Here is a 23,471-nt window from a genome sequence, read left to right on the forward strand (position 1 = left end):
GGGGGTTTGTAGTGGACTAGGGGAAGACCTTAATTTGTAAAGTCAGTGTCTCTGCTGCTCACACAGACGAGAGTCTTCGTGGAGAAATCCCATGGCAGCAGATTCCTCCAACAGGTAGAGAGAAAAGGCCCTGGGCAGTTTGAGAAATCCTTTCCTTTTAAAACTATATCCCTTTTTTCCTCAAGGTTTGCTGTGATGGAAGTGGTTTTGTCAGAGAAGGAACCCTTCATGCTTGGAATGAATCCTGGGTTGTCTGTGTGGGTTTTTTTTTGCAAAGTGACCAACCTGCAGGGGCAGTGTTTGTCCATGGTTTTATATGTCCAGTCTGTCCTTTCTTTTCTAAAGCAGTGACTGTCTGGATAAGAGATATATAAAATAACAAAGTGGCTATTGACACAGTACTGTGGCACGAAGTATCAGTTTGTCTATTCCCACAGAGCCAATCAGCGCCCTCGTTATATCATGTCTAGACTGGTAGTTACATCCTGAAAAAGTACCAAGGCAATCAGATAGCAAATAGGTCGACCTGAGACACAGTGGACATTTAGCTCACTCGGTAATGTATCGGACTGCAACGCGGAAAAACTGGGTTCAGTTCCTGATCAGAGTAGCATTTCTTTTTTTTCTGTTTTTTTGTCCTAAAGATTTTCAAATCTTTAGGACGGAGCCGGTTGGTAAATCCAACATAGATATAAATCAGCCACTGGGACATCATTCAGAGTGCAGAATTCCACAGGACCACAGCACTGAACTGACACTGAACTGACACTGAACTGACACTGAACTGACACTGAACTGACACTGAACTGACACAGAACTAAAGTCACACTGCACACTACTGCATCTATTGCCACGTTTCCACTACGTGGAACCGGCTTGACTTGACTCGGCTCGACTCGACTCGGGTGCCAGATACTATTCCTGGAGACCGTTTCCATTACAGGATACTACCTACTTCACAGTACCTGGACGTCATAGCGATGCAGTGCGTTACTTCCGTCGTCTGCTCAGAGAGTCTCGACAAGCTCATGCTGAATTTTTACTCCGGCCACCAAAAACTGAATCACCTGAGGGAATGGTATAGTTTTGTGGGCCGTCATCATGTGGATTAACCTACCGCTATATTTACTGTCAACTTCCACATCTGTTTTTTGTAAAACAGCGGGTCACAGAGACAACTCTCTGACCAATCAGTGGTCTGCAGTATTTACAGATCACGCTTTAGTATCTGGTCCCCAGTCCTGGAACCTCGGCGGAGGTGATACCAAAAAACCAGTACCGGGTACCAGATTCTAGGTCCTTTTTCATAATGGAAACTCAAAAAGGCTGAGTTGAGTCGAGTCGAGTCAAGCCGGTACCATGTAGTGGAAACGCAGCATATGTAACATATAGCTCCGCCCACCTTCTCCAACCCCCAGAGTAAAGAACAGCATAAAACAACATATAGAGTATTTAGAACAATAATTCCTATTCTGTGCTATATACCAACACTAATTTGTCATTTCTTCCATCAGTTGCCAGAGTACTGTGGTAGAAAAAATGTACAAAAGAATGAACTGAAGTATATACTCCATATATCACCACAGTACTGTGACAACAAGAGACTAATTAGTAGGGGAAAAAAAGAAGAAAAAAAAAGAGAGAAAGAGACAAAAAAAAGAAAGACAAATGAGTTCATGTAACTGTATCCCTGATTGGCTCTAGTACAAATGCTAACATTTTATTGGTCTGTGGAGTTAGACAAACCCATATTTTGTGCCACAGTACTGTGGCAGTAGACATTGCCATAAAATAATCTAGTGGCTGTTCTTTTTTTTTTTTTTGCATGCTGCTCTGCACTGCATGCTGCCCGCAAAACTTTTTCCTCCCCTTGAACACAGGGAAATCCATTAGTGCGTCACATACACCCACCCTATCATACACACACTCACAAAACGAGTGTCCACCCATTCAGGCTTGTCTTGGCACGGTATTATCGTCGTAGTGCCAGAACAGATCCAGCAGGCTGTGTCAGATAAGACCCCGCTGTGTGAGGATGTGAATGTGTGTGCACGCACAGACCAGACGGGCGTTTCTGACTCCACTTTATTAAAAGTGTCTTTAATATCTGACCCACTGAGCTGAAACAGGAGCTGAAACAGTGACGTTTCTGTTCACATATTGAACCCTTCTAAACATACTACACAAAAAGCTTATTACACACTGTGTAGTTTATGGCTCTGTAAACTTTTTCACTCTGCATAAAACACAGAAAGTCACACATACCATAAAAAAACTAAACAAAAAGTATTTCCACGTGCTGTATGTTTTTCCAACGCACAGCCAAGCTCATTTCCTTTTCTTTCACTTCTCCTTCCTGTTCCACTTCCTTTCACGAAATTAAAGAATGCTATGACTGTCATTACCTCAAGGCTTCTCACACATATGCTGAAGGAAAGGATCATTGTTGGCTTATCCCTTTTCTTTTACACGCAGTCGATTTTTAATATAATTCCTAGAGGGGTTTTCAGTTTCATGTATGTGTGTGTTTTTGAATGGATATCTGTCATGACATGGCTCAGAGCCATAACAAAACAACAAACACAACAAGTAGCACCAGCAGGCCCTAGAGCTAGAGCAACTGGGAAAAAAAAAACAAGAAAAAGAAAGGCTGGGCCGTGACATATCTGTGTGTTAAACTATGAAGTTAGGACTTGACCCACCTGAGGGGATGTGGATCAGTCCTCACCTTCAGTCACTGGTGTTACAGTTTTTAAATTTCCATTAGTTATAGTTTTATTTCTTTTGTAAGGATTCACTTTTAGTTTTTTAGATAATCTTCTCAGACATTGCATCGTTCTCTTTATCCTTCTTTGTTTCATATCTGCTCTGTTGTGTCGCTGCCACCGTCTGAGACACGTCCAAGTCCATTATTGTGTCACCGTCACTACATCTGTCTTATTAGCACAAAGTGGAAGAGCAACCACATTACAAAGAACAAAAAACACAACTGAAGCTGATTTTAGCTGCAAGTCAGTTGAGTTTGCCTTGCACTGTTCATTCTTTTCAGGTTTTGTGGTTTTGACAAGCGTTCTTTTTCTTTTCATTTCAGTCAGTAAACTTTTCTTTCACTGCTTCTTTCAGTTTTAGTTGTAGTTTTGGTTCACTAATATTCCCTGTACCAAGGGACCATTAAGGGGCTGTTTGAGGGCTCAGACTTCAGGGTTTGTGTGGGGTACAAGTGACTGTGATGAGGTGAAGGTGAGGTTTAGGGACAAGGAAACACAAAACGTCAGTGACTGTCCTGGCATTTGGCTCATCTGTGTATGTTTGTGAGGATTAACTGCATGTCTTGGTGAGTGCATGTCTTCAAATGTATGTGCATGCTCGCTAGGGCTGCAACTAACGACTACTTCAGTATTTGTTATTTCTATCTACTGCAGCAATAAAAAACATTTTCTTTCCTGTAATAAAACATTTGGTGGCAAATAAATATTAAGTTCAATATTCAACAAATAGTACAACCAGCAATAAAGTACAGGGTAATTCAAAAAGAATGAACCACATTCATTATGCAATATTTTAATAAGGAAAAGGAATAGAAAACTCCAGCCAAGTCACAAGTATTCTACTCACAATCAACTTTTATTTCCTGTCTTACAAGTGTTCAGTGTGTCCACCACCTGCAGCACGGACAACATCTATGTGATAAGAGAATTCCTCCCAGATGCGTATCAGTATATCACCATCCACTCACTTGGTCGCTGTTGTTATTCGATGTTTAAAGGTGCAGGAGACTTTCATGACCAATTTTTCATCAAATCTGTCAAACCTCAGTCATATCCTCAGTATCATGAATCTGTAAGTCTTTCTGTCATTACTCACCTGAATCTCTTGCATTACGGTGAACAGTTTCTTAGTGCCATCCACGACAAACAAACCGTGGGTTTACATTCAGAGTCAGTAGGTATCTTGGGCATTTTTGGAATTTTGTCGCAACGTGCACTGTGGGAAACACCGGTTCACGCCGCTGTCTGGCAGCAGCAGCAGCTGCTAAAGACACGACACAGAAACGGCAGGAGCTCCCTTCCCTCTATGCATATTCCTCCAGCCGTTTCTGCGTTTCAGCCGTTTCTGCTTTGTGTTTCATCCATGTAATACCATATGCTCGCGCTGCTGCTGTCAGGCAGCACTGCGAGCCTTCGCTTCCCACAATGCACTTCGCGACAAAATTCCGAAGATGCCCAAGTTCCCTAGAAAGTTAGAAGTTGTTCACCATAACACAAGAGATTCAGGTGAGTAATGACAGACTTACAGATTAATGAAACTGAGGATATGACTGAGGTTTGACAGATCTGATGAAAAATTGGTCACGAAAGTCTCCTGCACCTTTAACGCCATCGAGGTTAGTGGGTAGCAACAGAACATAAATGCGATCTTTTACGTATCCCCACAAGAAAAAAATCACACACGCTGAGGTCTGGGGATCTCACAGGCCAAGCACTAAGAGCAAGGTCTAGGGCCCCCTTCAGACCAATCCATGGCCCCTGGCACCCATGTTCAGCCATTCAGAACTTAGAAAACTCCTCTGTCAAATGGTCACTGACTCATTCCGTGACGATGCTTGAGAACTGAAGAATCATGAAATTGGTTCATTCTTTTTGAATAACCCTGTACTTTTTTCCCATTAAACGAAAGTGCATTTTGTGCATAACAGTTCTAGTACCTAACAGTCTTTGTTAACCCTTTCATGCATGAATTCTAAAAAACTTAGTCAAGATTTTTTTCCTGAGTGTTTTTATTCCTCTTTAGGCATGAAAAAACCAATGCAATTGAAATTTTTTTATTAACCTATTTATCATGGAGTTACAAAAATGTCCACTCAGCTGGACACCATGCATTTAATGTCTGAAGCAAAGAAACATGTATTTAAAACCCATCATCAGAAAGTGACATACTGTGTGAAAACTATGAAATAAAAACATTTTTCATGCAGCTAATCTGAGGTTTTCTCGTATTTCATCATACTCTTATACTAGTTACTACTCACTTCATGGAGATATTTTTTTTAAAAAAATTAAAAAAAACTTTTTGATAAAGAAGACTATTAATTACAGTCTAATAATTAGCAGTTGATTTACACTAAAACAGATCAGGTTGATCTAGAACAGCTAAGTTACAGAAATGGTCTGAATGTCAGTGTATGTGATGGTGCATAAGTGTCCACTGTGTTGGCTGATATGGAACTAAAACAACAAAACCCACGAATATACAAGAGAACAGCCGGAGAACAACTGTCTACTGTAGTGACCAGTATGCATGAAAGGGTTAAACAAACAACTAGATACTTAAGAGTTCCAATCGGCAATAAAAAATTTTTAAAAAGTTCCTTAAACAAAAGTGCATGAAGTCACTAACGACCTTTGCTGTCGACTGTTTGTCATCTAGTCGACTAGTCATTGCAGCCCAAATGCTCGCATTTTACCAAGAGTAGTCTCTTAACTGCAAATCTGGCCGCATCCCTAATATATGCACATTTTATATGTGATGAAAAAAATGTGAAAAATTCAACAGCTTTGTGCTTCTAAATACCACAGCAAATAAGCCCTAAACTGTTCAGAGCACTTTTAATTGTTGATCTCCACATGTAAAGGCCTTTTCCCACCTCAGTCCTGTTTATGTCCTCTCAGTGTCTCTGTCTTTCTTATTTCCCTTCTCAGACCCAAATCCACTCCTACACCGACTGCATCCTTAAGTGCCAATGGTGTGCCAACAGAACCTGTTGACTATGACAGATTGAAACAGGTGAGTGAAATAGTTCACATATTTGAACATATGTGTTCTGTTGTAATGTCCTTGTGTGTTAAATGACAGCTGATGTATTATCTGGTCATTGAATACTGTTTGTTTTTTTTACACATTTCCTCTAACCCAGGGGTCTAAAACTCATTTTCTTTCAGGGGTCACATTCAGCCCAATTTGATCTGCAGTGGGCCGGACCAGTAAAATAGTAGCATAATAACTTATAAATAATGACAACTCCAAATTGTTGTCTTTGTTTTAGTGCAAAAAACCACATTAAATTATGAAAATACTTACTTTCATAAACTATCCAAACAAAAAAGATGTGAATAACCTGAAAAAAATGAAATTTCGTAACAAAAATAAGTGCAATTTTAATAATATTCTACCTCAACTTATCGTATATACATGTGCATTATACAGGGTGTCCCATAAGTCTCCATACATAGGAGACATAATACATTCCATGGTTCTAACATGTATTTCTTTATATTTCTTCTTTATAGTTCTTCAGCAGTGGAGGACACGCATTGAAATGTGTTCCCGACAAAATGGCAGTCATATAGAGCATATTATATAAATAAAAATGGTTTATGTCAAGAAACGTTTATTTTTCCTATGTATGGAGACTTATGGGACACCCTGTAGATTGGATCTACAAAGACAATAAATACTGAGGAACAGGCAGAAAAATTGTTATAATTGTGCTAAATTTTCTTTAGACATTTCAGGTTGTTTATATTTGTTCAGGTTATTCACATTTTATTGTTACAGGACAGTTTGTAAATGTAAATATTTTCATAATTTAATGTTATTTTATGCACTAAAACAAAGAAAAATTTGAAATTGTCAGTATTTATAGACATAATGTAATATTTTTTCCACATCAAACTGAGAAGAAAATCTGCAGTCATTCTTTTTTGTCAGTTCTTCTGCTGTTATTATTTGACTGTAGATCAGATTGGTCTGTATGTGGAACCTGAACTAAAATGAGTTCCACAGCCTTGACTGTGGAATTTTTGCACTTTGCAAATTCATCCCACGGGTCGGATTGGAACCTTTGGTGGGACGCATTTGGCCCCCGGGCCGCATGTTTGAGACCCCTGATCTAACCTGTAAATTGTACAAGGTTTCCCTGTAATTCTCTTATCCAGTTCATGCTCATCAGTAGTGTGTCATGTTAATTCAAATGACCCATATCTATGTCCAGCATTAACAGTGTCCGTGCTGTTTGGTTTGAGGGAACAAACCCAGCAGTAGAAGCAGACAGGATGGCATTGGGGATATTTAGTTCCTTACATTCAGCAGTTTTCTACCTCCAAATGTCATAGCAAATTAACCCTAAACTGTGCTAAATATTCATTTTTGACCGTCGAATGCAGTGGGAGGTCCATGGAGGCTGGGTAGCTCCTCAGTTTTTTCCCCCTCTGTTTAAGTGTCAGAACTGTTAACAGTATTCTCACCACATGACTTAACCCTTTCCACTGAAAATGAAGCCATTGCATCAGCTTCTTCAAAACCACTAAATCCTTTTGATTCAACCGTCATTTTACCTTTATATTTTTTGTTTTTGAGTACATTTTTTGTTTTTTAATACGGCTATGGTTAGGAATTGGGCATAGTTTATTTTTGATAAGTATATTACTGCTAAGAAATGAGTTTATTTTTGTGCATTATTGTTTTAAAACGGATAGTGTAGTTTTGTTTCTGATATATGTATTATTGTTATGAAAAGGACAGGGTTTATTTAGTTTTTTAATACGTGTATTATTGTCATGAAATGGACAGAGTTTATTTTGTTTTTTAACATGTGTATTTTTCTTATGAAATGGGCAGAGTTTATTTTTGTTTTGATATGTGCAACATTACTGTTATGAAAAGGACAGAGTTTATTTAGTTTTTCAATATGTGTATTATTGTCATGAAAAGGACAGAGTTTATTTTGTCTTTTAACATGTGTATTTTTCTTATGAAGTGGACAGAGTTTATTTTTGTTTTGACATGTGCACCATTACTGTTATGGAAAGGACAGTTTACTTTAGTGTGAAATGCTGCTGCAAAATAGACAGTCTATCCTTGATATTATGGACAAAAATTTTGTGTTTTATGTATAGTCAGAATTTAGTTTGGTATGTGAGGATTTTTGAGTTACTTATGGAATCTGACAGAGGAGTTTAGGGTAGGTGAAGGACAGAGTAAGGGGGCGGGAGATTATAAATTAAACTTCATCCTGTTCCTTTTCGAATCGTTTGTTTTCTTTTTTATATAACTAGCAGCATTGTACCTGTGGTGCCATTGTACGATAGCATGAGAGGCTAAAATCTCCCAGCACACCTCACAGCATTTGAATACAGACATAAAATTGTGCCTAGTAGATAGTCAGGTAATGTTTTTATTCATTTGGCGAGTTTTGCGGTGATCAGGCCTGTGAAGGCTGAGGAGAATCTGTACAAACGCCCTCCTGTGCTGCAACATCGATCGGACGGACACAGAACGTGCATTATATAGCAGGGTTCTTTTGTTGTTGATTTTATTGCAAATATTCTAAATAAAAAAACAAAAGTTGCATATTAGTTGGAATCCCAAACTTGAAGTGCTAAACATGTTTTAAATACCCCTTGTACACAGCACTTCTGTTAAGGGAGTATTCCACCTTTACTCCAGAACGTCTGTGTAAATGAAATGGTGGATCATTTGGTTCCACCTTTATCTCTGTAACACCTCTGGAGGTAGGAACAGCCCTGATACAGGTGGAATCAGGATTCTGGAACACTATGTAAACTCACACAGTCCTGAACACAAAACTGTCCAGTCCAGTGTTTTATCTCAGACAGTCTAATGTGTTTCCAACAGTCCTGTCACAGGTATTACATCATCACCTCAGTGCTGTGCCTGTGTTCGTCCGGATATGAACAGGTGGATGAAAGTAACTGAAATATAACACCTCTGCCTGTTTCATCCAGCGGTCCTTTCCACATAATAATGTATGTCCATTGTGGTTACTTGGGGGCAATTGCTGTTAAATTTAAGATATTGAAGGAGAATGGTCACTACAAGGACGAACGAATTTTGTTCCACGATTCAAGACTTTATTTTTGGGACTCTATGGCCTTGTCTCTTTTTTTTTTTACCACTGTTGATCTGCTGGTAAATTTACCTGTTCATTCCAAATAAAGATACAATTTGAACGGGTTACATATCATCATGTTCAGGTCCATGTTCATTCCACACAAATGTTACATTGGGTCCAACTCAATCTGACACTCCATATGCGAGATATACACACTTTTATTCTTCTGAAAATGGCTGTTTCGTTGTGAGCTGGTCACAGCCACGCCCAACATTTGATCAAAAATGTAAATGGTAACTTTTGATCACACGTGTGTAGGTGATTTTCACCCAGTTTGGTCCAAATTGGATGTAAACCCTAGGAGGACATGATGAAAGTATGAGGGGTGGGATTTTAGAGGTCCACACTTCCACCCAATATGGCCGACTTCCTGTTGGGTTTAGGGCGGGGCCATAATGTGATTTTTTTTTTTTTTACTTGTCCTACCACGGGCTGTGTCTGTACCAAGTTTCATTTTTCTACGTGGAAAAAAAATTTGGGGAGGGCTCCCATCCACGTAATGCAGGGGTCTCAAACATGCGGCCCGGCGCCCAAATGCGTCCCACCAAAGGTTCCAATTCGGCCCATGGGATGAATTTACAAAGTGCAAAAATTCCACAGTCAAGGCTATGGAACTCATTTTAGTTCAGGTTCCACATACAGACCAATATGATCTACAGTCAAATAATAACAGCAGAAGAACCGACAAAAAAGAATGACTGCAGATTTTCTTCTCAGTTTGATGTGAAAAAAATCTTATACTATGCCTGTAAATAATGACAACTTCAAATATTTGTCTTTGTTTTAGTGCAAAAAATAACATTAGATTATGAAAATATTAACATTTACAAACTATCCTGTAACAATTAAATGTGAATAACCTGAACAAATATGAACAACCTGAAATGTCTAAAGAAAATGAAGCACAGTTTGAACTCTTTCCTGCCTGTTCCTCAGTGTTTAGTGTCTTCGTAGATCCGATCCATAATGAATATATATAAATGATAAGTTGAGGCATAATATTGTTAAAATTGCACTTATTTTTCTAAAGAAATTTCAGTTTTTTCATGTTATTCACATCTTTTTTGTTTCGATAGTTTATAAAAGAAAATATTTTAATAATTTCATGGGGTTTTTTTGCACTAAAACAAAGGCAAAAATTTGGACTTATCATTATTTATCGTTTATTATGCTATTATTTTACTGGTTCGGCCCACTGGAGATCAAATCGGGCTGAATGTGGAACCTGAAAGAAAATGACTTTGAGAGCCCTGACGTAATGTATTTTGATTTTTGAGGGGACCTGGCCGAGTCATTTTGCGCTATTTTTTCTTGGCGACTTCAAATAAAAAAAATTTTCGCCGGGCTTGAATTTTTGACCAAATAAAATTGACTTTTTGTTAACGTTCAGGGGGTCAAATTTGTGTTCAAAGTGGTGAAAGTAAAATAATAATAAGGGAACCATGCCATTTTAATAGGCCCTTGCCAGCATGTGTGCCTGGGCTCGGGCCTAATTTTAAAAAAATAAGGATTCGAGTATTTACGTTATTTATGTCTGAAAAATGACGAGACAGAATTGCAATTGTGACTTGTGTTCCAGTCTCGGTAAATTCTGGGGCTTTTATTGGACTAGTGTCATACAGTGGTTCATCCTAACTTGTATGACACACACACTGGTGTCAGAGCTTCCACTCACAGGAGGAGGTTGTTGGTCCCACTGGGGTTTTCACTGCACTGGTGTAGTTGTGTAGCAGAGCATTGTGGGTGTGTGCACGAGCCCCGTCCCTCCTCCCTCTGACGTCTGTGAATGACAACGTTAGATAAGTCCAGAGTCGGTCTGAGTCCATATCAGGCCCCGCAAGCACCAGCACAGCAGCGAAACCCACAGGAGCCTTCCACGGACACCCCAGTCACTGTCACCGTCTGCTTCAGTCTCATTTGGAGGCAGAAGCTCAAACTCTGGCCTCATGACGCTAATTGATGTTTACACTCTCTCTGTCTCTAAGTCTGTCTTTAGGCCTAATCTCACAGGGATTCCCTCAACGGGGATTAACTGCTGTGAAAAGCAGTTGGCAGGGCCTTTACTTTACTAAATCCAAATCCAAAGGAAACTCTGGGGGTAATGTCTCATAACGTCGTGTGACTCTGCACAGTCACATGACGCATACATGGAAGGTGGAAACGAATAACTCAGCTGCTTTGTGTCTGAGACCTAAAGACTTTCATCATGGTTGAGTTGAAGTGTGACTTTTTCTTTTGTGTCACAGGACATTCTGGATGAGATGAGGAAGGAGCTGTCCAAGCTAAAAGAGGAGCTCATTGATGGTATTCTGCATGAAAACACACTTCACACACACTTCTGTCATAAGAAAAGTCCATGTTTGTGTGTTTTACTACTAACTCTACACACAGTCTAAAACAACCACTCACTCATTACACCAGTGGTTCCAACCTTTTTTGGCTCGTGACCCCATGTTAACACCACAAATTTCTGGTGACCCCAGACATTCAAAATTATTTTTTTGCTACCATTAATTTGTTTTTGATCATGTAATAGTTTGCTGTACTATGTTGCAAATAAACGTTAATTTTAGAGGAATTTAGTCTATATCACAGGTTTCAAACATGTGGCCCGGGGGCCGAAACCAGTCCGCCAAAGATTCCAATCTGGCCCGCGAGATGAATTTACAAAGTGCAAAATGCAAAAATTACCCTGAAGATATTAACAGTCAAGGGCATCAAACTCAAAAATAATAGCATAAAAACCTAGAAATAATGACTCCAAAATGTCTTCTTGGTTTAAAGTGAAAAAAATAATGACATCATGCCTATAAATAATGACAACATCACTTTTTTCTCTTTGATTTATTGCAAAGAGCATTAAATTCTGATATCCTGTAATAATAAAATGTCAATAACCTGAATAAATATGAACAACCTGGAATGTCTAAAGAAAAATAAGTGCAATTTTAACAATATTCTGCCTGTTTTGTGCCTTGGTAGATCTGATCTGTAATGCATATGTATTAATCATAAGTTTAGGCATAATATTGATAAAACTGTACTTATTTTTCTTCAGAAATTTCAGTTTTTTCAGGTTATTCACATAGTTTTTGTTTTGGATAGAAATAGTTTCATTATGGGTTATTTTTTGCACTTAAAAAATTTGGAGTTGTCATTATTTATAGACTATTCTGCTATCATTTTACTGGTCCGGCCCACTGGAGATCAAATTGGACTGAATATGGCCCCTGAAAGGAAATGAGTTTGACACCCCTGGTCTATATAATGTATATTATTGTGGACAGAGGCAGTAAATCCAGGTGTAGATTACTGCACAAAGGGAGAATTGGGTTTTCCTTGGTCAGGATATGTACAGTCAGTCCAGTTGTGATTTACAAGGCTGACAATTAATACTGATGAAACAAGAACTGAAACTATGAACTATGAAAGAGCTGCAGCATCTGAAACTGACCACAATGAACATTTGACAGATAAACAGAACCACAGTTTGTCATATCTTCTAATTTTTGTGATTGTCTCTCTCAACTCACCATATATTTTTTATAAGTAAGTTTTGTGTTTTGTTTTTTTTTAATCAATTACTAGAAATTTCAGGCGACCCCATTTGAATTCCAGGCGACCCCACATGGGGTCTCGACCCCAAGATTGAAAAACACTGCATTACACCCTCTGTTCCTTCCTATCTAACGTTTTTTTTTTTCATTTCTTTCAGTGACATTATGGTAACTTTCATGTCACCTTTCAGTCCTATAAATAAGGCAGGTCCATCCAGCTCACATGCCTGTCAGTGTGGAGAACGCAGCAGTAGTTCACTATTAGTATTTTCACTATGTGCTGCTACACAAGAGGTGGCTAACCCTGGTCCTGGAGAGCCACTATCCTGCATGTTTTAGGTGTAGCCCTCCTCCATCTTACCTGATTCAAATAATAAGCCTATCATCCAGCTCTGCAGAAGACTGATAACGACTGTCAGGTGGACTGGAGGAGGGAAACATCGAAAACATGCAGGATAGTGGCTCTTCTGGACCAGAGTTGGCCCCCCTGTGCTACACAATGCCGCAGGAGTCCAACAGTTAGCTGCATTCGACAGCAGCTCCAAATGTCCCACCATGTTCAGGAGAGCAGAGCTGCTTCAAACTCTACAGCAGCAGAGTCAAACATACGGCCCCTGGGCCAAAACCGGCCCTCCAAAGGTTCTAATCCGGCCCACAGGACGAATTTGTGAAATAAAAACATTTACACTGAGATATTTACACTCATTTTAGTTCAGGGGCCACAGCCAGCCCAGTTCAACCAGTACAATACTATCAAAATAGCCTAGAAATAATGACAACTGTCGTTGCCGCATGTTTGACACCTGTGCACTGCATCACTACATGGACTGAGCCTTTGTTTTTCTGTCTTCGTCCTCAGCGATCAGGGAGGAGCTGGGCAAGTCCAGCACAGCATAGAGGATCTGCCCCATCTGGATCCACGAGACCCCCCCCCCCCCCCCCATACACAGACAACCTACGGTCCGTTTGATACCTGACAATACCACAGCGGGGAAAAGGGAAAAAAAACCCACACAAATACAGCGACGATGATCAAAGCAAATACTGAGAGAGAAGGACGGCATGTTTGTGGACGGAGCAGCAGCGGTCAGTCCAGCCCCAGGACGGTGGGCTGGGGGGGGTGAGGGGGGGTCGGGACACTCCATACCTGTGACTCACTCAGTTAATCTTGCAAAGCCGAACCCCCCCCCAGCCCCCAAACCCACCCCCTCATCCTCCAACCCCCCCTTCTACTACTTCTTGTTTTTGCTGAGGGCATCGCATCCTGGAGGACAGTGCACGGTCAGTCAGGGGAGCGAATGTCTTTATGCAAAGCCCATCTCTCTCTCTCTCTCTCTCTCTCTCTCTCCTCTCTCTCTCCTCTCCTCTCTCTCTCTCTCTCTCTCTCTCTCTCTCTCTCTCTCTCTCTCTCTCTCTCTCTCTCTCTCTCTCTCTCTCTCTCTCTCTCTCTCTCTCTCTCTCTCTCTCTCTCTCTCTCTCTCTCTCTCTCTCTCATATAAAACCAAGAAAACACACAAAAACTCTACAACAATCCTGTATTAACCATCGGCTTCTGAGCACGTTCTTGTGATTTACTATCAAAGGCACGTTTTAGTCAGAGAGTTTGACAACAGGAAGAAGCTGGGGATGGAGAACTTTTTTTTTCCCATAATGCCATAGGGGTAGCGTGCGTGCGTGTGTGTTTGGGTTATGTGTGTGAGTACATATGGGGACTGACAGTCTGTGGTGAAGTCCACCTCTGCAGGACACTGTAAAGCTCGTCTTCCTCAAATACTATTTTAACCTGAATATGTACAAAAGAGAGAAAAAGTTATTTAGAAAAAAAAAAAACTTATCTATCAACCATGTCTGTTTCGGTGCCGATCTACGGCCGTAACACGTAGCTCAATAATCCCGTCTTTAATAAAACAGGACGCTCTCCTGTCTGTTCGTTCAGAATCATAACCACAACTTGTCGTTTCCCTCCGGAGGCCAGCGTTCTGTCGCTTTTCCTCTTCTTTTCCTCCTCTTTTTTTTTTTCATGTTCTGATTTGATTGGCAGGTGGACAAGATGCTGAGTTCAAATGCCTGTCAGTTGCGTTGGTCTTTGTAGCTCCGTACCAAAAAAAAAAAAAAAAGTCCGGATTTGCTAATGCATTTCACGCTATCAACCATGTAGATTTAAAAAAAAAACTCCATCCTGTACATTTTTCATTTCTGTCCTATGAAAATTCGACACACTGAGGGTAAAAAAAAACTCTGATATTTGAAGAATTAAGTCATAATATTAATAATAATATGCATTAAGAATTGATTAGATTGAAGTATGAAAAAAACAAATCTGGAGAAGAATTGAGTGGTAGTTTTAATGGTAATAGTTTAGGAAAAAATGACAAAATATTATGAGGATAATGTTAGATTATTTCAGGAACAAGTCATGAGTTTGAAGAAAAAAGTCACAATTATATGAGAAAGTGGAAAAAATGTCACATTTATGCATAGATTAAATAACTTTATTCTCATAATTTTGTGACTTTTTCCTCTAAACATGATATTAGGATTATTTAGTCAAAATATACAACTTTATTCTCATAGTATTGTGACTTTTTATTGAAAATATGTAACTTTTTTTCATAATATTACAACTTTTTTCAACATTATTCTTATATTATTAGGATTTTTTTCCCCTAAATATTACAACTTAATTCTCATAATATTACATAATTGATTCAAAATATTATGGCTTTATTCACGTAAAATTTCGACTTTACTGCTCAATATTTGGACATTATTCTCATAATACTGCCACTTTTCCCCTGATTACATTGTACCTTTTTTCTTGAACTACCAGAGTTTTCGTGTCCTCGGTGTTGTCCTTCGTCGTCTCTGTCATCTTTCGGTTGTTTTGTTCGTGCGACGCGGGTCACGACTCAGCCATGAAACTGCATTAACTGTCACAAGTTTTATTACAAGCAATAAGTGTAGCATCTATTCTGTGGCCAGCCTGCTCCTACCCGGTGTCCGTCTGTCTGTCTGTCTGTCCATCCGTCTGTCTGTCCATCCGTCTGTCTGTCCTCTGTGTTTGGACGCTGTCCCATCAGGCCGTTTGTCTCCCTGTTTCGCAGCTGAAGGAAAACCACAGCAACACTGTACGACATGATTTCACGGAATCCCACTGTTTCTAAACCGTCGTCCGTTTGGTTTTTGATTCTTTTCTATCTATAAAATCCAAGGATACTGTATCTTTAGCCACATTGGAGCTGAACTGTTTTTAATCCTTTTTTTTTTTTTTTTAAATTTTATTGCATTTATGAAATTTCAAATGGTGCACGGGATAAACCCAAATGCATAAGAGATGGTGTCCACGAGGACATGAATGTGCCATTCATACGTTCACCAGTGCTTACTGTTACACTTATTTTTTTTCTTTGCCTTTTTCTCCTGTCGCTGTATTTTCCCTGAAGTTTGACTTTTGTAAGGGAACTGTCACTTTTCTCTAAAAACCCATTAGTTTCTTTGCGTTCAGAGTGACTTTGCTTCACAGAAAGCTAAAATACAATCAACTCCAGAGAGAGAGACATGATGGGTGCAGAAAAACTGAAATACTGTAACTGGTGCTTAACGGTTCATTTCAAGGTCATGACATGTGACGTTGCTGTAATATTCTGAAATGACAGCTTCATATTTGGAATGGAGCCTCTTCAGTGTCCCCGTAGGAACCAGTAGACGGGGCTCTGCGGGACAAACGTGGCTTTGTACAACAAACGTTTGACTTTACGGACGGTTCAAAGGTGGATCCATGTAAGAGAAGACAGATGGAAATGGGTAAAAGTGTAAGTTAAAGGGACACTCCACTGTGAAGAGGAAGAAAACTAAACTGTCAACATTTAAGTAGCAGAGACTGAGAAACTTGGACTTAGTTTCTACATTGAATGAGTGAGACGGACAGAAAGATAGACCGTGTCAGTAGAGGAGAGAGAAGTCAAAACGATTTACGAAGCCATTTTCAGGAATTTAGCTGAGTCATGTTTTCCTTCCATATCAAATAAAAGTCAAAGGTTCCTTGTTAAATAAGCCAAGTTTCATTGCTGTGGAAGAACTCCTTCTTAGTCGGGCTATGAACTTTTCAGCCCCCCCTTGTATATATATTCTCAAAGATTCTTACCTAACAAGCTAATGTTAGCTAACATCAGCTAGCAGCCAGACTACAGTCACAGACACTGAGGGTAAAAGAAATCCAAACCCCAACGAAGGGGGTTACAGAAGCTGGAAGGAGCTCTAGGAGCTAGCATTAGCTTCCCAAACACGTTTTGATTTAAAAAAAAAAAAAAAGTAATGTTCTTTGTCATTAGCACCATATATTAGACATGTTTACGACAAAAAATAAAAAAGTGTATTTAACAGGGAAAAACTGAATCCTGACTTTTCTTTACTTTAAAATACTGAGGACAGGATTTTCGCACGTGTAGAACAAATCGCGTTTCCAGTTCAGATCAAATAATGAAGCTGAAGTCTGCGCTGATTTGTTCCCAGTTTTCGCAGCTGTCAGTCATCTCTTTTTGTGTCTTAGCGAACTGTAACGACAAAGTGATGAGAAAAATGGACGACTTGAACACTTGACTTGGACTTGAATTTGAAGTTGAACACAAGTCCCATTGAATAACATTGTAGGGGCGGGACTTATGACTTATATCACAGCCACGGAGTGATTGACATGTCACGGGGTCTGTCCTTATGTCCAGTTTACGGACGTCTTTTAAACCCTGCTCCTGATGCTCTGTTTTAATTTTGTAGCATCATAAGGGTTATTTCCACACATGTGACAAAGCCTTTTCATGAACTCCATTAATATCGATAGAACATACGAGGAAGTGATGACCCCTGTGTGACATCAGTGGAGTGCCCCTTTAATATCTGAGTCACGCTAAACTTGTGAAAGGTCGTTAAAGGGCTCGGACGATAAAGTTTTGCAACAAAAAGTGAGAAATCTTTTGAAGAAATATTTGCACCTGGGTTTTTTTGTTTTTTTTTTTTTTCATTTGCTTTGGGTTGAAAAATGTGTTCTATATACTGTAATGAAAACAAATCCATTTAAGGTGTGCACATGCTGCCATCCTTTGGTTGGAGTTTTAAGCATCGGGGTCCGATTTCAGGTCTGTTTGACGTTCTCATCCACCTTTTTGACAAAGCATCGATTGCACTTTAAAAGCCACAGAACAGTCGACTCCGTACTCTGACCACAGCATCAGTGTCTCACCAAAGGATTCAACTCTGCAGCCTCCTGTTCAACACCATCACCCTCTACAAAGTCGCCTTTTCTTTTCTTTTTTTTTTATCATTTTCAGAGGTCTAACAGGGGAGTGGTGTCTGTATCTTCAGTCCTTTTTGCAGGTTTCGATCCGAAAGGTTTGATCTCTTTGTGAAGCTATGTGGTTCGTGCCTTGTTCCGAAGTTGCATTTAACACGTCAAAGGTGTAAAGATGACTAGTAATAATCCGTAGGGGCTGTCATGATCACACGTTTGTGTTTTTTTTGTTTTCTCCTCATTACGATCGTGTTGATTTGAACTCGACCTCGGTACTGTTCCCCATGTTTTTGCTCTTTTTACACATGCTTGTTTCTTTTCATATGCAGTTGCGAGGTTGCTTTTCTTACAGCTCAGAAGTACAATCAAACCTCCGAGATGTCGAGGCCCAGGCGTGGCCTCCGCTCCGAGAGGATTCTTTATAAATAAAAAAAGAAAACGATAAAAACGAGGCCTGTTTAGAAGTCTGGCTGCAGCGTTCCGTGTTCCCTCATATGCCATTTAAATGTCACAGAGACGGTTTGTGTTCAGCAGCTTATCTTTCTCTACACGCTTGGGGAAAAAGGAATAATTAAAGCCGTTTTGTCCTCTGCAGTCAGATGTGTTTCCTGTTCATGTCCGATTGCTGAGGGAAGCATTTATCTGTGTCCGTATAAACCTAGTTTTCAGCCGAGGAAACTTGAAAGTGCAAACATATGAATTTGAAAGAAATATTTACAGAGTTGACTTTGTCTGAATGGAGCCGCAGTTTTCATGGAAGGGTTTCCAGGCTTCTTTTATCATCTGCATTGTACCATACTGTTCTCATGTTAATTAGTCTTTTCTTACATGCTAACATATTGTTTTGTTTGAGCAAATTAAATAAAAATTGCAATACAAAACTAGAGGTCGTTTCTCATTAATGAGTGTTTAGTTGACCTTGTAAAGATGACACGCCCACTTTTCCTTTTATTAGCGTTGATGGAATCAAAGTTGCAGCTCAAAGGGTGAGAGTGTTTTTCATTCTTTTTGTTTTCAAAAGTCAGCATAGTTCTATTAAAAGTTCAGTTATAATATGGAATAATTAATATGTCGGCTAAACTGTGCTCACAGCTCTTCTTTGTGTCTGTGTTCATATTAAATCAGTCTCAGTGAATCCAAAGGAACTCTGTGTTGGTAAATGACAGTTGTTCAAATGGACAGGATTTCAGTTCTGTTCAACATGTTGATGCTCATATGAACTATGTTTTCAGCTCAAAAATGAACCATTTCACACAATTAATGCTATATTTTCATGTCACAAATGGACAAGTTCTATTTGAACTGAATTGAGCTGAAAAACAAATCTTCTATTCTTTTAGATTCCCCAGTTTTTCTTCCCAGATTCTCTCCTCCATATCACATGTTTTATTTGTACAGGTTCAGTCTGGAGTATGGTGCTGATCCATCCTGCTTCTGTTCCACCAATACATACATGAAGAATGGCACACAGCACTGTTTACATCAACACTTTTACAATAAGAAGCATTTTTATACAGAAAGAACAATTCTATATTGTTCTTTCCTCTTTAGTCTGATGATAAACTATCCAATAAATAATAGTGCTCCTAGTTTTTGCACAGGGATCATTAGTGTAAACGCTGACATGGCTGCAGAGCATCAGTATGATGGGATCCACAACAACCATGTCACATCCGTCCACTGACACATTTAGTGTTTTTGTGTCAGCTGGGATTGTTTTAGATCCACAATACCAACATTTATGAAGAAGAGCAGAATTAGCAATAGGAAGTCTATAAGTTTATTCCTAATAAAGTACTGGGACTGACCAGAGCATCATGGGTAATGTCACGTCCGTCCACCAGCAAAAGTTTTCACATCCACGTGCTATTCCAAATCCAATATTTATGAAAATAGAGCTTCCACTGTCAGAGAATATCAGTAGTCTGTGCACAGATGGATTAGCATTATTTACACACACTTCTAGGACTTTAGGACAACTGTTTTTTTGTTTTTGTTTTTTTTTATTTGACAAAAATGGACACTCATTTGACCCCCTAAGAAAATTTTAGCTGTTTTGTTTTCAAAAGTCGTCATAGTGCCATTAAAAGTTCATTTATAATATGGAATAATTAAAATTGAAGAATTACTCGGCTGTTGACATTAGCTGATACCGTTTATAAAGGCAATGATGGCTAATGTTGAACATAGATAGATAGATAGATAGATAGATAGATAGATAGATAGATAGATAGATAGATAGATAGATAGATAGATAGATAGATAGATAGATAGATAGATAGATAGATAGATAGATAGATAGATGAGGTTTTCCATATTGAGCCTCATTTGTTCACATTAGTTAAATCCATCTGTAAGCTAACTCTGTTACCTGCATCAGAAAACAGTCTGTACACCAGAGCTCTCAAACATGCGGCCCGCTTGAATTAAAGAAAAATGTTGAATTAAACAAAAAAAAAAAAAATCTTAAATTTAGCAAAAAATCTTGAATCAACAACTTCTATTTTTTTCCTTTGTTTTAGTGCAAAAACTAACATTAAATTATGAAAATATTTCCAAACTATCCTGTGCCAATAAAATGTGAATAACCTGAACAAATATGAACAACCTGAAATGTCTAAAGAAAATTCAGCCCAGTTTGAACTCTTTTCTTCCTGTTCCTCAGTGTTTAGTGTCTTTGGAGATCTGATCCAGAATCCATATGTATAAATGATAAATAGAGGCAGAATATTGTTAAATTTGCACTGATTTTTCTTCAAAAATGCCAGTTTTTTTTTTTCAGTTATTCACATCTTTTTTGTTTGGATAGTTTATAACAGTAAGTATTTTCATAATTTAATGTTTTTTTTTTTTCTTTACACTAAAACAAAGACAAAAATTTGGAGTTGTCATCGTTTCTATATCATTCTGTTATTATTTCACTGGTCTGGTCCACTGCAGATCAGATTTAGCTGAATGTGGAACCTGAACTAAAATGAGCTTGACGGCCCTGCTCTACACTGAGTTGTTTTTGTTTTTTTTTCTGTAAAGATCCTTAAACTCACCCCTGACTTCTTCAGTGCTTCACTTGTTTTTCTTTTCACTGTCATCTTAAAGTGTACTTGTCCTGGTCGTACTTTGTGCATTACATCTAAATAAGAGAGGCTCAATAGAAGTACATGAGCATGGATGTTTTATACTGCACCTCTAATGTCCTTAAAAGTAACATAAACGACTTCCTTTATAGATGTAAAAGTGAAAAGTTTTGTCTTCTGTGGTTCCTCAATGCCAGTATTTCAAATATTAACCCTTTCCTGCACAGTGGTCACTCCAGTGGACAGTTCTTCTCCTGCTGTTCTCTTGTATATTCATGGGTTTAATTGTTTTAGTTCCAGATCAGCCGACACAGTGGACACTTCTGCATCATGTAACTTTACTGTTCCTGATAAACCTGATCTGCAGTTACATGTGTGAGTGGAAACCAATTGCTGATTTTTAACAGACTGCAATTATCTTTTTTTTCTTTAACAAAATGGTCTTTTTTTGGTATATTATCTCCATGAAGTGAGTAATAACTAGTATTAGAGTATTAAAACCCCTTTAGCCCTATCGGCCCGCCTGTCGGCCTAAAAAATTATATTAATATTCATCTACTATAAAAAAAATAGAATAAATCAGGACAATGGATGTTTTTTTTTCAACTTTTGCCCAAAGTTTAGACCCTAATGTTAATAAAAGTACATCAAAAGTGTATTTTAGTGCAAACTTTAATGTTCAAACATGATTTTTAATCTTTGTGGGGTGAAATATACGCTATTAAAAACCTCCGACACAAGCAATTAATTGATGCATATCATCGTCAACCCAGCTGAAAAAAAACAGGCGAGGATAAAAGATTCTAATTTCTTTTAGTTTGTTCCAGTTTACTCAGGCAGAGTAATAGATACAATATTTTAGACAATGGGAATAGATTCTGTGAGGTCTGTAAATGTCCACAGACACCAAGAACATCCACATGAACCTTATTATTGTGAAGTCGTTCTTCATTTACTTTGGGTTTGTCTGTTTAGGCGTTTTCCCCTGAAAATATGGTCAGGGTTAAACAGGTGAAATATGAGGAAACATCAGATTAGCAGCATTAAAAGTGTTTTTCTTTCACAGTTTTCACAGAATATCAGTAAATACACGTTTCTTGGGTTCAAATATTAAACACATTGTATCCATTTGAGAGGACATTTTTGCAACTCCATGAAAAATAGGCTCATAAACAGCTGTCAATCACACTGTTTTTTTTTTTTTTTTTCATGCCTAAACAGGAATAAAAACGGGAAAATCATGATTAAGGTTCTCATCATTCATGTATGAAAGGGTTAAAGGTGCAGGCTGTCAGATTTGCTGACGTCCTTCTGTAAAGTTTGTGTTGGAGTCTGTTTTGTGCTGGAACTCCACTGTTTACTGACGTTAGCGAACTCCACTTCTAAACCAGTGGCTGACGAACACAAACGGCGTCTGCGCTGAATAATAAATAATGGCTGGTTTTCATTAAAGTCCCTGCATCGGCTCCCACTGTTTCTCTTCTGCTTTATCCTCATTGGGGTCATGGGGGTCACTGGAGTCTACCCCAGTTACTTATGGGTGAAGGTGGGGTTCCCCCTGGACATGTGACCAGTTCACCACAGGACTGAACATATGGAGACAAACAGTCCCATCGCATTCACACCTGTGGGCGGTTTAGACGAACCATGAACCCAGAGCCGTCAAAGTCGTGTGAGTTCAGTTCCACATTCAGCTCAAGTAGATCTGCAGTGGACCCCAGCAGTCATATAATAATAGAACCACAGAAATAATGTCAACTCCAAACTTTTCTCCATGTTTTAGAATGAAAAAAGTCAAATTAAACCATGAACATGTTTACATCTACACACTGTCCTTTCAAACAAAGTGAATAACTTCAACAAACTGAAAGAATGAGTGGAATTTGAACAATGTTAACGCCTCAGTTTTGCACATGTTCATTAGAACTGACAGATCACAGTGGATCTGCAAATACACACATTTAGTACACTGTAAAAAAAAAAAAAAAAAAAATCTGTAATTTAACAGAATTTTCACCATGTCTTTTACAGATTTTTCCTGTATTTTCAAGATACAGGAAAATATCAATGAAATGACAAAAACAGACTGTGATTTTACATGTCAAATGGAAAATAACACGAAAAAACTGTAACTGTGAATAACCAGAAAATTTCACTTTTTTAAAAGAAATTTTTCTTTTTTCACAGAAAAATACAGTTAAAATACATTTGCAAATGTATCATAATTTCACAAATATTTCTTTTCTGTTTATGAGATTAAACTGTTAATTTAAAGTTTAATACTGTAAAAAAAAATAATAATAAAATTACTGACAATTAACTGTGAAAGAAGTGTTAGTTCTGTCAGTTGAACCAGACTTGTTTGTTAATTGACAAATATCTTGTGTAATTACAGGAGGTTTCACAACAGAAATGTTAAATAAATGTGTTTTTGTGAATGTATAACATGTATAAGCACTGATAAACTGTCCAAATACAGTTTTTATCAGTGGATTGGACAACTGAGTCTCACTGAAAATTATTTATATATATATTTATAGGTAATTTGATTGTTTTAATATATGTAAATATTCTTTATTAAACATTAAAAAGTCAAAAAAAATATGCCAAATCTCATGTAAAGTTAGGGCAAAAAACTGTATTTT

The 23,471-nt window shown here is 38.4% G+C and overlaps 1 protein-coding gene across 1 annotated transcript in view; it reads left to right on the plus strand.

The window, feature by feature from the left end:
• enah (ENAH actin regulator) overlaps positions 1–16,393 on the plus strand; it is a 175,063-nt gene extending 158,670 nt beyond the window's left edge. The window contains exons 12-15 of the mRNA XM_030128560.1: positions 67–114; positions 5,700–5,784; positions 11,158–11,215; positions 13,328–16,393. Of these exons, the coding sequence (XP_029984420.1) occupies positions 67–114; positions 5,700–5,784; positions 11,158–11,215; positions 13,328–13,365 (229 nt within the window). The 3' untranslated portion in view covers positions 13,366–16,393. The remainder of the gene's footprint in view (positions 1–66; positions 115–5,699; positions 5,785–11,157; positions 11,216–13,327) is intronic.
• Positions 16,394–23,471: the final 7,078 nt, after the last annotated feature.

This window comes from Sphaeramia orbicularis, chromosome 24, assembly GCF_902148855.1.
Source record: "Sphaeramia orbicularis chromosome 24, fSphaOr1.1, whole genome shotgun sequence".
NCBI lineage: Eukaryota > Metazoa > Chordata > Actinopteri > Kurtiformes > Apogonidae > Sphaeramia > Sphaeramia orbicularis.